Source organism: Ammospiza caudacuta, chromosome 1 (genome assembly GCF_027887145.1).
Source record: "Ammospiza caudacuta isolate bAmmCau1 chromosome 1, bAmmCau1.pri, whole genome shotgun sequence".
Taxonomy (NCBI): domain Eukaryota; kingdom Metazoa; phylum Chordata; class Aves; order Passeriformes; family Passerellidae; genus Ammospiza; species Ammospiza caudacuta.
This window is the reverse complement of record NC_080593.1, coordinates 85,632,940-85,647,753: the sequence shown is the minus strand read 5'-3', so window position 1 is coordinate 85,647,753 and position 14,814 is coordinate 85,632,940. Positions and strand designations below refer to the sequence as shown.

Sequence of the window (14,814 nt, the reverse complement as noted above, 5' to 3'; positions counted from 1 at the left end):
AGCACTGTGCTTAATTTAGAAACTGGGTTTGCATCACTTTTCAGACTTTGTTTCTAACTCCACCTTACGCAGATCCTAAATTAAAAAGGTAAAAATTGAAAAATTAACAAAGTATGTGCTGTGTCAATCAGGTTTAATTCTATGGCTTAATAATATAGTCATTGTTTAGCCAAATAAGAAAATAAGAGAAAACATCATAGGTATAATAATTTAAAAAAAAAAAAAAGTTCTCTGCTATTTCAAGCTATTTTATACCAAATCATGGAATTCTTAGGGATGGAAGGGACAGCTGGAGATTATCCAGCCTGACCCCTCTGCCAAGGCAGGATCCCCTAGAGCAGGTTACACAGGAACACATCCAGAGGAGTTTTGTCCCAGACAGGGAGGCTCCACAACCTCCCTGGACAAGCAGTTCTAGTGCTCTGCCACTCTCAAAGTAAAGAAGTTCTTCCTCATGTCAAGGTGCAACTTTGTGTGTTTCAGTTTGCGGCCATTGCTCCTCATCCTGATGCAGGGCACCACTGAAAAGAGTCTGTCACCATCCTCTGTAAAGTTGCCATAGGTCACTTGGAGAAGTAGGCATCTCATTTTTTTTTTTTGTTTTGCAGTATGCCTGTCTTAATGAGAATATGATTTCTCACCTCCTGAGACCCAGTAGACAACCCCTGAGCCCTGCTCAGCTGTATGTTGCTGGCACTTCCAGGTGTGGCTAACAACCAGTGTGCCATGGTGGGTTCCTCAAACAAGTCTTCATAGCAGAATCTATCTGTAATTTTGGATAATAAAATTTAACGCTTGTGGGCAATAGCTTGATGTAGAGCCATGTTATGCTACAGTCCTAGTAATAGATCTAATTGACACTGTGGTACCACTTTGTTCTTCCCCCCTCTTCCTGCCTTTAGGTTGTGGAAATTCAGGGGCTTTTGGCTGGTGTTCAGAAGTGCTGGAGAGAACTTGCCTTTAGTGGGAATTTGAAGGGGGCAGAGGGAAGGCATGGCACAAACAAGGCGATTGCTAAGGGTCCCTTCTAACCCAAGCCATTCCATGGACCTATCAAATGGGAAAGGAATCAGAAACTATCACTGAACTTGCTGCCTAAACCATGTTTCCCAGGTTTTCTGTGTGCCTGCAGAAGGAGAAGGCTGATAGAAGGGGGTAGAACACTGGAAATAATCAGATATTGTTTTCTCTAAATTGAGAAGACTGCCAAGGTGATTGCCTAGGACTTAGTGCTAAGCATTAGAAATTTAATTTGGCTATCTCTACACAAGGAAAATTACAATTAATGAAACTAATGAAGATCATTAAGAGTGTAAGATGTTAATTGTATAGTTCTAACTAAAAAGATGTGCACAAATATGAGATGAAAATCTGGAGGTCAATTTTGCCTTTTTTTTAACTTCTGTAGAGGAAGAATGAATATTGGCTTGTGGTGGTTTTAAAATGTGATTTTTAAGTGTTTGAGTGGTTCTTGTTGGTTTTTTCCCCCCTAAATGAAGACATAAATGAGGAAAATTACATTGTATTCTGAGAAACAGAGGAAGTTCAATTCTTTGCCAAAGCAAACATCCGCAGACTTGTGTAGTCTACATGTTTCAATGCATGTGAAAATATTTGGTGTTGTAGAGTGATTTCCTTGAGTGGAAATAATGCTGCAGCTAGAAATGAGATTTTGCAAAAAAGGAAATCACAGCTATCTTAGTAATTCAACATCTCAGATTTGTTTGTGGATAGTTTCCTGTCTGACACATTTAACTGAACAAGTTAAAGGATTTAAGGATTAAAATGGCATTAATTTTTAACTGTCCTTGACAGTGACATTTCACAAAGGGTGTGTTCTATAAAAACAGATGGTAAAATGAGCTTGGCCCCTTCACCTTGTACTGGCTTTCTTGTGTTAACTGATTTAGCTTTCTGTCACCAATCAGCCAAGTATTCAAGGGCATACTTGCCTTTTGTCTTCTTCATTTTGTGAATAAAAAAGCACAAGATCTTAGAAATTTCTATAAAATCCAGTAGTAGTAGGCTTTTATCTGTTATTAAGGCTGAGGTGTTTTTGCAGTCAGAGCTTAATTTTTGATAATCAATATTAAATTCTGTTATAAAATTCTGTTTAACACCAAAGTTATATAGTTTTTTAAAATAATCTGAAATTAGGCATTATGGGCAAAATTATGCAAAAATAGTGTGATATGTGATGAGAATAGTGTGATATGTGATTAAAATAGTAATGGTGGGGTTCTTTTCAGTAGGCAGATGCAGTTTGCACTCTAGTTCTAAGACAGATTTCCCACAGTGCCTGAGCCCTTCCAGCAGCAAAGCAGCTTAGAAGCTGAGGCAGGGAGTACAGCTGCTGGTACAGGAGCACAGCTGGGATGCAGCCATCGGGTGAGACAGACACCTGCAGAGCACAGGGAAGCACAGTGCAGAGTTTCAAGGTCAGGAGGAAGCTCCCTTCTTTGAAAGGGATAGTTGTCAGGATTGAAATATGGTCATACTGTTCCTTGAGTTGCTTGCTGTTCTTGTGGACTTAAACTCAAGTTGGCAGTAGCTTGGGAGTCTCCCATCTAAATCTGTTCCCCAGGAGAGTGATGTGTCCAGAGTTATACGTGCTGTCAGGTCTAGTCAGTCCAAATATCAATCCTGCTATCCCAGCATACTTACTCATATGGCTTACTTAAAGCTAAGCCTATTTTTATTAATTTTATTGCCAGGCTTTGAGTTCCAACACATCAACATGAATGGAAGTAAAATGACCAATGCAGAGAAACTCTTTGCTAATTCCTAAAGTGTAATTATTCCTATGCATTTTACCAAATTGCAAGTTTTCCAAATGATACCCTATTTAAAAGTGTTTCAATGTGCTAGATTTTTTATTATCTTTTTGTCTGTTGTTCTGGTAATGTGCTGTTGTATTGCATGGTATCCTAGTAAATATTTTAAATAACACACACAAATGCATTCTTCACAGTGAGGACGTGCTTCTGGGGAGACATCAGGCTGCTGCCTTTGAATGCAGTTTCTAATATACTTGTGTTTTAGTGCACTTGTGTACTTATGGATTAAGCATTCATCTTTTAATCAAATGAAGCAGGATGCTACCCAATAAGGAAAGAAGGTAGAGAAGTTCAGTGCTGAATAGACTTCATTTTATTCAATGAAGCTTAAAGTGGTCAGCCTCATTAGCTCAGTTGCCCAGTTTTGAGAGCTCATTGAATTTTCCTTTGTCAGTGTATGCCAATGAAAAGTCTAATGATATATGACCTGTCCAGGGAATATTAGGCACATGAGTAAATGTTGTATAAGACACATTAATGTTCAATTGGGACTTCTTGTGGTTTCTAGTTCTAGGCATGTTGAAGCATCTTTTGCCCTGTGAAAATGCAGAATCAGCTGTGCAGGAGAGCTTTTATATCATCAAGTTTAGTGGACAGATTTATGTCTCCATTCTGCCGCTGAAAGATTTATCTGTCTGATTTTCCTAGAGCAACTCTTCTTGGATCAAAATATTTTCTTCTCAACTGCTTTAAGTTATGTCATAGTAATATGTCTTTCAATCTAAACCCATAAATCTTACATACCAATCTACTACTTGTCTTTCATAGAATATTATAAAGGATTAGTGCAGTTATATAAAGAATTTAAAGTCAATTAATGAAACATGCATTGTTCTTTCTTTTAGAATTCTTGTAAAATGGTTCTTAATTATTTGAAGATTTCAGAATTTTTTTGCAGGGGAAGAGGTTTGAGATGGTCCCACACATGGTTTGGGATGATACTGTTGTTTGTTCAGTTACAGCTTAGCTCTGGAGGTTTTTCCTGTTTGAGTTGCATTTAAACACTTTTGAATTTCAATAGGCTCTCTGCCCCCATGCAATACCATGGCCAGCAGGTGTATGAGAATCTGGCTCACTTAAATCAGCGTATGTGTCTGGTCAGTGTGGGATGATGGAACCACTTTGTACTGAGGGTGTGCTGGTGATTGACTCCATGTGTCCTTTTTCCAGTTCTATTTCTTTACTTCTAAAAATAATTTCTGCAGCCGTTCACCGTTTCCATGATCAGGACAATTTTATACAAATTAGCCGATTTCTGTATAAAATGATAAAAGGTCCTGATGTGTAACATTGCATGAAAAGGAGAAAGAGGCAAGAGATTAAAAGGACTTTCTTCACACATATAATGTGCTATAGAATTATTTATTTGCATATGCCCAACAATAATCTGGCATCCCTTATAAGCAATTCTTATTCCAGAGATGATTCTATTGCTGATACATTTCTATAATCTGTAGCTATGTTTCTTGAGCAGGAAGAAAATTGCTTTAAGGAGAATTATATTAAATATCGAGACTGGAAAATTCTTAGGTTTTTAAGAATTTTCCCTTTCTATGGCAAAATGATAGGAGTGATAGTAAAAGGAAAAATCTGTTGCCATAGGACAAATGTTTCTTGCAGTGTTTATAAAAAATACTGGAAAGACTGGCTTAGACTTTGAAACACAAACTATGCAAATTAATGGGGCCATTTCTGGCTTACAGAGGAGGCTCAGTTTTAGGAGCCATAAACCTGCAGTGAATTTGGGCCCAGTTGGGTCTGTGGATTACAGAAAGTTGGCATTGACCACAGATTAGTACTTTTATGAATCAACATTTCTGTTAGAAAGTTTAAAAGGGGAGGGCTGACAAATACAAAACTAGTGTCTGGCCTGTAAATAGAGGACAGGCAAGGCAAAGGAGTGGAGCTCACACTGGAATTCTATCTGAGATCCTCCTTGTCTTTGAATGCTAGCTGAATTTTCAGTAGTGGTGACTTTTGTTTCCTTGGGCCTCCTTTAATAATTTTCATTATTTCATATTCTTTGCAATCTGACCCAAAGAAAGTAGTCGACCTTTACACATAAAGAAACTTAAACTCAGTTTATACATGCACTCTTACAATGTCCACAAGTTGTTTGCAAGTGGGCTGACCGTGAAATGCTACTGATTGAAAATTTCAAGGATTGGCCTTCTATACAATTTTGACAATTAACCTCCCCATGATACTGTTGTTTTGCTCTAAATATATTCTCAAATCTTATCTTATCAAATTGTGTTAAGTATGTTGAGCTTTCACAGTAGGAAAACAAATTCAGCACGTTGCTCAGATATTTTGTACACAATGTTGGAAGTATTTGTCAAAGAGCCCATGATCCCTGAATGTGATGACTTTTTTTATTTGGTTTTTGTTTTATTTTAATTATTCTATGTTATCTTATCAGTAGGGGAAGAGAAACTGGGCTATTTTTCAGATTTGGGTCATTTTGACCGCTTTTATTCTAGCTCAGTTCATGGTATTAATTATAGTCAGAATTTAGTTAACATCTTTTCAAATTATGCATTTTTTGTGACAGGAGCTGATCTAATAATTACTTGTTGATAAATATAAGCAAAACACAAGTGCTAAGACTAGGAAATATTCTGTTAGACTCAGAGAGGGGCTCCTCTTACAAAGTTTCAATGGGAAGTTACTGCAAATAATGTTGCTAAGGCTTGATTTCTTTATAAAAGAAGCAGCCAGCCATAACAAATTATTTTCGAGTTCTATTGGTTTTTTATATACAATTGGAAGAAAGAAACAGAATGTTCATTGTGTTTTTTCCATTTATGTTTAGCCTCATAGGTTTACCGAAGTTGGGATTAAAGAAAAGATACTTTTAACAATTTTTATGGCTTGGTCTTGAGGTAGATACTTCTTATATACTTTGTAGCATGACTGGCTTTAAACAAGCTTTCTATCTTCTTTACGCGAATACTGCACTTAGCTGACAGTATAATAAAAGCATTTTTGTGTGTGTATTTCACCAAACTTTCATTATTGCAGTCATGCACTAGCTCTTTCCTAGCCTATTCTTTAACTGCAGCAGCATGATCATCCATACATGTATCTAATGTTCCTCAGAAGAATTGACTAAGAATACAGAGAGCTGAAAAGGATAATCTGAGTTCTAACAAGGATCCTTTCTTCATAGGAAAGCAATTATGTCTCTTTGTGGGATTTGAATATACCAAGCTAACATCCTTCACGCCTCCTGTACTTGGAGAAGGGTGATTAGTGATCTCTAACATTTTAAGTGGGAGGACATATTTCCTTATTTTCTGCCTTGATTGTTAAGATTTCCTAGCTTTATCATTTCCAAACAGTTTTTGTCATAAAATAAAATGAATTTTCTGTCTGGAGAGGGAGGAGTGAAGGTAGAAGCTGCAAAATGCCACTAAACAGCTGCAAAAGTCAAGCCTGTATTGTGAAGTTTTGAGAAAGTTCAGATGGTGCCTGTCTCCCAGATGATTCAATTTCTCCATAGTTACTGAATCTTGCAGTCTTCGTAGTAATCAAAATCACCACTTTATTAATTTTCTTTCTCTTTTTCCTGTAAGGTAGTGTATCCTGCAGAACCAAGATACAGTATTAAGTGCCTAGATGTTGTTAGTTTTTTAAAATGCAGGGGCAAAGAATGGGATTTTTTTTTTCAAAGTGTGTATTTACTAATTTCTTCAGTGGAGGAGAATGCAGCATTAGGTGGCTGTCCTTGGTATTATCCTCCTCAAAACCAAAGCCTGATGAGTTTATTTCACTGAATGGAGTTTCCCATGTTCAGCTCAATATTGAGCATTCTGTTTCAACTTCAGTCAGCTGGGGTTAGCTCCTAATCACTACAGGCAGTTTCTTTGTCAGGGGAATGTCCCATCTTAATGTAGAACAACACTGTAACATTGTAAGAAGTTTTTCAGTGGAGCTCTAAAATTTTGCTGTATCTATTTCGAGCATTTGGTATGGTTCTCTTTTCTGGATATAAGTCCAATACTTTTTTAAATTCTATGAAATTTGGTGACAAAAATTTAGGTCCACAAAGTTGCTAGTTACTCCTAACATTATTGCCCACTTACTATGCCTAACTTTGTCCAGATTGGCCTCACTGGCTTTAGTCATGTACTGTATCTGGTGGAAATTTAATATAAAATGCTGACATCATCCATGATAGTAGGAATTAAGACCAGGACACCTTCCTTTCCCACCCTTGTTTGGGGTGAAGCTGCAGCTCGTCCTGGTTGCTGTGGTCTATGTCCAATGTAGTTACTACCAAGTTTCTCCCACGCAGGGTACAGGTTCCCCAAGGGGTGGAGAGTATCCAGTTGTCATGTGGCATGGTGGTTAAAGCATAATCCTCAAAGGTGAGAACAAAAGGGTTCTTTTTTTAAAATGTAAGAGCCTCCTGAGTATTTTTAAAAGGGAAGGCTAAGTGAAGGACACTCTTTTCATATCCTATTCTTTGCAAAATTCATTCATTCTCAGATTTTTTACTCAATGTAGGAAAGGAAACCTTTAAATGAGTGCCTTTCTTCTGAAGTCTGGTGGTAGATTTGGGCACTGTGAAGCTACTGTTTGTTTAATGAAATCTCCCACAACAATTGTATTTTAAGGATCTGTTAATCCTCTGGATTAAAGGAAATATTATGATATGATTGTTGTAATTTTTATTTTTATTAGTTACACCTTACGCCTGAAATAGTAGAAAACCACTGCAGTGCTGTATGTTAGGTACAGAAGATTTGGGAGAGAGCAGTTAAATCAAAGAACTGAAGAATTCTTTGGTGGAATACCAGCAGCATGTTATATGTGGGCAGCCACCGTTACTCTCTACCTCATCAAAGCCTGGTACTAACTGGTGTTGTCAGTACCTTTCAAATATAAAAATTCCACAGATTTCCCTACATGGTTTGATTATTATTATTTTTCCAGAAAGAGGAAATAGAGCTAAGTTCCAACAAGCTACAGAAAATATTATGCAGCCCAATGAAACCAAAGTCATTTGTAATAACATTTTTGTTATTTTTAAAAGGAGCATAAACAGTAATGAAGTCTTGGCATAGCAACAAGCATGTTGCAATTATTGGAAGCCAAGGTGTTACAGATCTTCAAAAGCAGGTCTGTGAAGTCCAGTAGGCATGAATAGAGTGCAGTGTGATCTCATATCATCACGCAAACAGGCAATTCTGATTCTTCTCTCAAAAATCTTTAGACAAGAATTTGAGAGTAAAATAAAAGAAATAAGAAAGATTTTATTCACTATACATGCCAACTGGAGTATTTAACCATAATTTAAGGTTTGAAGAAACCAATGGGAAAAGATTTTGTTATGGCTCAAGCTTAACAACATACATACTTTGCTTTGCTGAGTGTTGGGCTCCCTAGTTCACTTTTTCCAAAAACATCAAATGCCTACCAGAGTGGTATTTCTGCTGTGACACTCATCAGCAGTTCTCGTCTCTTTCCTTTTCTGAGTGCAATATTACTGTAATTCTTTAATCTCTGCTTGTCACTATAATTGCTCATTATAAATATACCTTGCTGAGAAATTAGGTCATATGGCAAACACTTTTTTTTGGTTACTGAAAATTTACAACATCAACAAAATATATCCTTTACTGTGCTTATTTTTCAACTTTGTTAGATATCACAAGGAGCACCCTTGAATGATTTAAGGAAAAAGAAGAGGCGTGCCCCTCTTCCACCAGCTGCATCTGCTCCACCCACTCCTGCCATACCAAACAGGACAGAAGACAGGGAAGACAAGAGGAAGAGCACAATGGGTGAGAAGCGTTCTTTTCTCCTGAATAACCCTATTCATGTGTTTTCAATGCTCACTGTTTGAAGTTGCCTTAATTCTGTTATGCTGTGAGTTTGGAAACTTTTGTAACTTGGGGAAAAAACTACATTTCTCTGCAGAATGAAAGTCTGGAAATAAGTGCTCGTATATTACCTCTTCTTTTTTTTCAATGGCACCATTCAGAGTATCAAAGGGTAGTAAAGTATAGATAACACTCATCAGGTGATTTGAATATTTGGCACAAACTTTATATCCAAAAGCACTAGCCCTGGGCCTATTCTGCACCTTGAAGGTCATGATTGGTTTGCTAGTAAATGGAAATACAGAAATAGTAAATGGAAATGCTAATAAATGGAGAGAGACCAGGCAAAACTGAATGCATCTGAAGCCATGAAGTTCTGCTAGGACCAAAGTGCAGTGAACTTGGTTCAGTGTTTCCTCATGTTTCTAAAGCCTGAAGACATTTGATTTTCACATAGTCCTCCAACAGTTTGACATCAACTGCCCATATAAAGTAAAGTTGTTTTTTTTTTAATTTCATTCCTGCTTTTATTATAAATCAATACCTGATGATTCTTTAGCTAATCAGTAGAAGAAAAGAACTGATGCTCTCACAGGAATGCCAGCAAAAGAAACTGTAGCTTCAGCTGCATGTGGCACCACATTTACTCACACAGGAAAACTGGAAAACATTCTCCCAAACCTCTGTTGTTATCTGCCTGGTAGCTTGTTCAGATTGTTGAGGGCTTTGCTTGAGTGAGGACACCAGGATTGTGCTTCTAGCAAGCAAAGTGATTTTATAATGGGTCAAGTTATGAGATAATGACCCCACATATTGGAACTCATTTTTCAGTACATTAGGAGAATCATTCTTCAAGTGCCGTAATGCACTCAGTGCACTTCAGTTCATGCCTTTGACCTCATGTTTCATAAAATGCCTGAGACATACAGATATGACATTCTGTCATACATAATTGCTTGCATTACAAATGCCTCACAGTTTAGTAAGAAACCTCTTGGCTTTGTTCCAACATTTATTTTCAGTAAATGCTTCACATTTAATGCCTCAGCATTTATGTAGCAGCAGGAGTCCATTATCATGTGACATATTCAACTCCATTGACATTTCTTATTTAAACTCTCTAAGGGCAGTGTTATTGCTGGACCATATAACGCAGGAGTTTTCAGCAAATTGGCTTACTTTTAATCACTACAGAGGTCACACTACTGCTTCTCATGCTTTGACTTACTACTGGTCACTTTTTGATGACATTTGTTGCTTTAACTTTTTATACGTGTTCCATTTCTTTTGTATTGGTGCTCAAATGTTGCAGATGAGATGTAGCAGAGCAGAGCTACTCCTAGTCTGTTCAGTACTGTGTATATAAGTGCTTGTTGGAGTGCTCTGCTCGTGTAGGATTCTGTAGTATCGTTTGCTTTAATGGAGCCTTATTATTTTACACTGACAAAGAACTCGTCCCACAGTAGCCCTGTCTTCAGTGCTTTTTGTTTTCTGCTACTTTCTTGAATGAATGTGTTCATTAACAAGAAAAAATGTTACAGCCAGAGAGGGTTGGTAAAACAGCCTCTCTTCAGGGCCCTTGCAGGAAAACAATGAGAAAGCACAGATGGCTCTGAAAGCATGAGAGAAAAGCTGTGAAAAAAAGCAAGACTCTTGTGAGGGGAAAAAATGTGCTGCAAGAAATAGTCAGCCACATGATGGAAAAAAAAAGTATTAAAGATACCTGTGTACCCCTCAAGTTAGCCATGTGAATCAAAGCAAAAGATCCTATCAAAAAATGTTCTCAAACTGGCAAATTCCCCATAGTGTTCAATACTATGTTATTATGACACCAAAGTCTTGTGCCAAATTTCCTCAAAGCAGTAAAAAAGGGCTTGCACATTTGCCAGCATTAAATTGTGTCTCTGGAAGATACTCTTCTGGAAGCTAGTGACTGCTAAGTAGAAAATCATAATGGTTTAATCTGTTTTCTTTTCCTTGGTGCTGCTTCCCTTCTCAGAAGCCCCTAAGCACAAGCCAGAGAGTGTAGGAATGCATCAGACCAAACATGTCTCTGCCAGCATCCATCTTCAGCAATGACCACTGCATGCTTCAGGCAGGGTATGAAAGCAGAACAAGCAGGTAGTCGTGGTTCCTCAGTGCACTTTCAACCTCTAAGGACTTTCCAAATAACAGGAGCTCAAGTTCTGTACACCACAAACTGGCAGCAGCTTTTTACATTGAAAGTGGTTGCATTGAAAGAGTACAATGCAAAAACACATGCATTTCTTTAGTTATTGCACATAGTATTGAAATAATCCCCCAGACAAAGTTATGGGCATTTCCTTTGATAGCTTCAAACACTACTGTACAAAAAACAGTTTAATCATCTATTTCTCTAAAATAATGAAAACTGACTCAAAAAGAAGAGCAGAAAAGCCTATAAGATACCTACTTCAAAACAGTGACCCAAGGCATCTTACTCTTTCTCTCAGAAAGAGTCAGGAAAATAGTCACATAAAGTATATGAGAGGTCAGCAAATTCAGATAGTTTGACATTTCAGAAGATAAAATAAAACACATTTTTCACATTTTATTACACAGCTTTTTTCAATTTTTTTCAGTTTGCTTAACTATTTTTCTTCATCTTTATGCCTGCCAAAACTGGTGATTTTAACTGGTAGTTGTAATGTATATCTATGTGCTGGGCTCAATTCTGGTCCCACTGCTGTTGGTTTAAGACACACCTTTTCCTTCTCCCTTAATTATTTGGATGTAAATAAGAGCAGAACTAAATCCAGAGAGACTTGGAATGCGGGTAAAGGAAAATCAATGTGTTTTTAAAAAATTAAAATGAACAGAGTGATCATTATCTTGCAATGAAGTAACAAGTGAATTGATCCCCCTGTAGGTGATGGACGGCAGGTGCCACAAAAGCCTCCTAGGGGCACCGCTCGTGGTGCCCCCCAGTTAGTGATCCCCCCACCCCCACCTTACCCTCCTCCTGGCAGTGACATTGTGGATCCAACAGTGTGTTACAGAGAAGCAGATGTTACAGCACCAACAGAGCTGGTACCTAAACGTATGTTTGAAAATATATGTATTTGCATTTCCATTCTTTTGATGATTACTCTCAGGGGTAGCTTTTCCAGACTTTCCTCTCTGCTCTTTAGACACCCGTGTCTGTTTTTCCCCCTTTTTCCAGCCTGCTGTCTTTCAAAATGCCCAATGCAGTGTAACTAACTAATATAAAGTGAGAAAAGCACTTGCTTGGAGAGGGTTTTGCACATGATACCTGGTCATTGTACAGAAGCATTTTAAAATAACCATCAAGCTTTGTTGCTTTGTTCAACTGCAAAAAAAAATATTTTGTCTTTTATCAATTCCCCGAGTTTGTTTTCCTGTACTAACAATTTTTTTTGTCTCCCCAGAGATGAGTTCCTTTGAGACTCGATGGGTCTATCAGTCTAGGTTGAAAACTACAGGGTCTTCCTTAAGAAAACGAAACCATTTACAGGCCCTGTATATTGTAAAGGCCTTCCTGTCCTAATGGGTACATCTTTCTTGGCATCTCTGGGTAGTCCTTTGTGTGCTCTTCACCTTGGGGCGTAACAGTTATCAGACAAAGAAGTACAATATTTTTCACATGCCCGTGTACTTGTGAAAAGCATGTTTTCATGCTGCTTTTCGTGCTTATCCATTGACTGCCTTTAAATCTTTGTACACAATCCAAGTCTTTGATCATGTATTATGTTCCCTGTGGGCTTGCCCTGCACACCCATGTAGAGCCGGTAAAAGCAGCAAAGCTCTGCACGTTATGACATCTCATGGATGCACTTCCTTTGAAGACTAGGAGGGTGTCTCCTAACCATGGCATAGAGAAATGTCTCCATTAGCTGCTAGTTTGACAGAAGGTCACTTTCCAGGACCTTATGTTTACCAAAAGTACTCTGCAGGTTGCAGTTACTCTGATACGTAAATGTGGATGTGTTTGCTGTTAGTTACCAGGTAAATCTAAAGCACTATTTCTCAAATTGGAAATACAAATTGTTAAATTTTATGGGAGCTAATGATGAAAATTAGGGAGATCATACTAACAGAAAACCTGAATCTTATTGAGGAATAACCCTAAGACATCTTTACCAGCTTATGCACAGAAATCATACTTAAGATCTTCTTTTTGTTCTAGATACTATCAGCTTTCCTGTGATGTTTTCTTTATTAAAATCCATTGTGGCCTTCTTTGCATTAATATTTCTGCTTCATTTGAGTTTCTATCACTGTTATTTTGCAATGCTTTCCTGATCTACCTTGCTGATCAAATACCCTTTAATCAATGCAACCCTGATGTAATCAGTGTCATCATTTGCTCCTAAACAAACACAGTATCTCAGCCAAAAGGATTTGATTAAGCTTGTACATAGAAACATAACATGAATTTTTATTGTCCTCAATTTACTGAGAGCAAGAGCTTAGTGGGTACTTATTTTAGACTTAAAGCATCAGTGTTGGAGAGGGACAAGTTTTAGCTCTGTAATTATGCTTTGTCCTACCTAGATAAAGATAAGTGTGTAGATTTACACAAGAGAAGCGTGTATAGATGTACCCATGAGAGACAGCAGCACAGGTAGGACAGATGCTAATTACATTGCCTAATGCCATTCTGAAAGTGCTTAGATACTGTAGTGTTTGAGCCCTGTAAGAACAACGTTTTGCAACAATATGTTGTATTGCCTGAGAATGCCTCAAGCAGTGCAAATAAGATTTGGGTGGTAGATTCAAAGAACAACAAAATTTTCAATCTTCCTAACTCTAACCTCAGTAAATGTGTTTTCTCACAGAATGAGGTGGGGAGGAGGATAAACGGCTGATACCAGGTGTTGTTAGAAGACGTGTTTTTTCTTGAAGTCTCTCTCAAAACCACTTTCTCTGATAACAGTTGTGCGTGGGTGACTGTCAACAGCAGTATGTGTTCCATGAGAAAAAATTCCCATTTAGAAGTTAAAATTCTGCGATCACGTGGAATTTAAATTCTCACTCCTTATGATCTGCCACTGTCTGTGAAGGGCTGTCCTTCCTCCCTCCCTACACACAGTTATCACTGTTCATTGAGTTTTCCAAATTTATGTGGAGTGTAAGTAATTCATGAGTATGGCCTTTAGTGAGATACTTGAGCTTTTCTGTATCAAATACCATTTAATACATTTTAGAATCTCCTCCACAAACAAGATCTTCACAGTTTTTCTCTTAAATCTTTTTATCCTAGTTACATGACTTTTTCTCTAACATTTGGTCTGGTAGAACCTTAGCTGCATGTTGTGTGCACATTTAAATTGATGTGTTTATGGGATCCTTTCTCCTTCCTTACCATGCTAATCAGATTGTTCACGGCCTGATTCTAAGATTGACTGTACTTCGGGAATGCAGAGATGGAGATTGTTGCATGGTGTTTGGTTATGTCACATTGCTTGGGAAGTTCCAAATGTGTGAGTTGGTGGTAAGCTCTGTGCTACTTACCTGAGGTAAAGAATGCTTGTAGTGAAAGACTGCTGCACCTAGACAAGCAACTGAAACCTGCTGCCTTGAAATGTCAGCCAGCTCTTTAGAATAAATTCAGTATTCCTGTGAAAAGCCACATTAGCCCTTTATTTGGCTAGTTATGAACTATCATTAAGATATGCAGTAAGAAATTAAAAGCTCTATGGGAAAGAACAGACAATATACTCTGCCTTCCTGTAGCGTGAGATCCTGAGGTTAAGTTTTTCACTCTCGCACTGGATAAAGTACTTGTGAACTCAGGGCTCGCACTGGGTAAGGACTTGACAACTGATTGATTTGTAAATTTCAGAAAGTGCTATTTCTTTGAAGAAATTAAATAATGATTTGAACCTGTCATTGTTTTTAACTGTAGATCAAAATAGTCAAACATCCCTTAATTAGAAGGTCTTTAAGGGGTAAAGGAGTGGGTACACTATTTTATTTTCTGTGGATGACATGTGTACTAGTGGTTGATGAATAAAATCAGGTTAATTTTAAGGTACTACAAGAACAGAAAATAGCCTTGTCTATATATCTAATTTTTAATTTTTTTCATTATATCACTGATATATGAACAGATAATACAATCTGGCTGACAGAGACAATGACTGTTTCACAAACAGTTCAGT

The 14,814-nt window shown here is 37.6% G+C and overlaps 1 protein-coding gene across 2 annotated transcripts in view; it reads left to right on the top strand.

Moving 5' to 3' along the window:
* Positions 1 to 14,814, top strand: part of COBL (cordon-bleu WH2 repeat protein) — a 156,465-nt gene that overhangs the window by 95,820 nt on the left and 45,831 nt on the right. The window contains exons 8-9 of one of the 2 annotated variants that reach the window (XM_058808594.1): positions 8,491 to 8,629; positions 11,559 to 11,729. In XM_058808594.1, coding sequence (XP_058664577.1) covers positions 8,491 to 8,629; positions 11,559 to 11,729 — 310 coding nt within the window. The remainder of the gene's footprint in view (positions 1 to 8,490; positions 8,630 to 11,558; positions 11,730 to 14,814) is intronic. The other variant, XM_058808618.1, reaches the window with a different exon arrangement.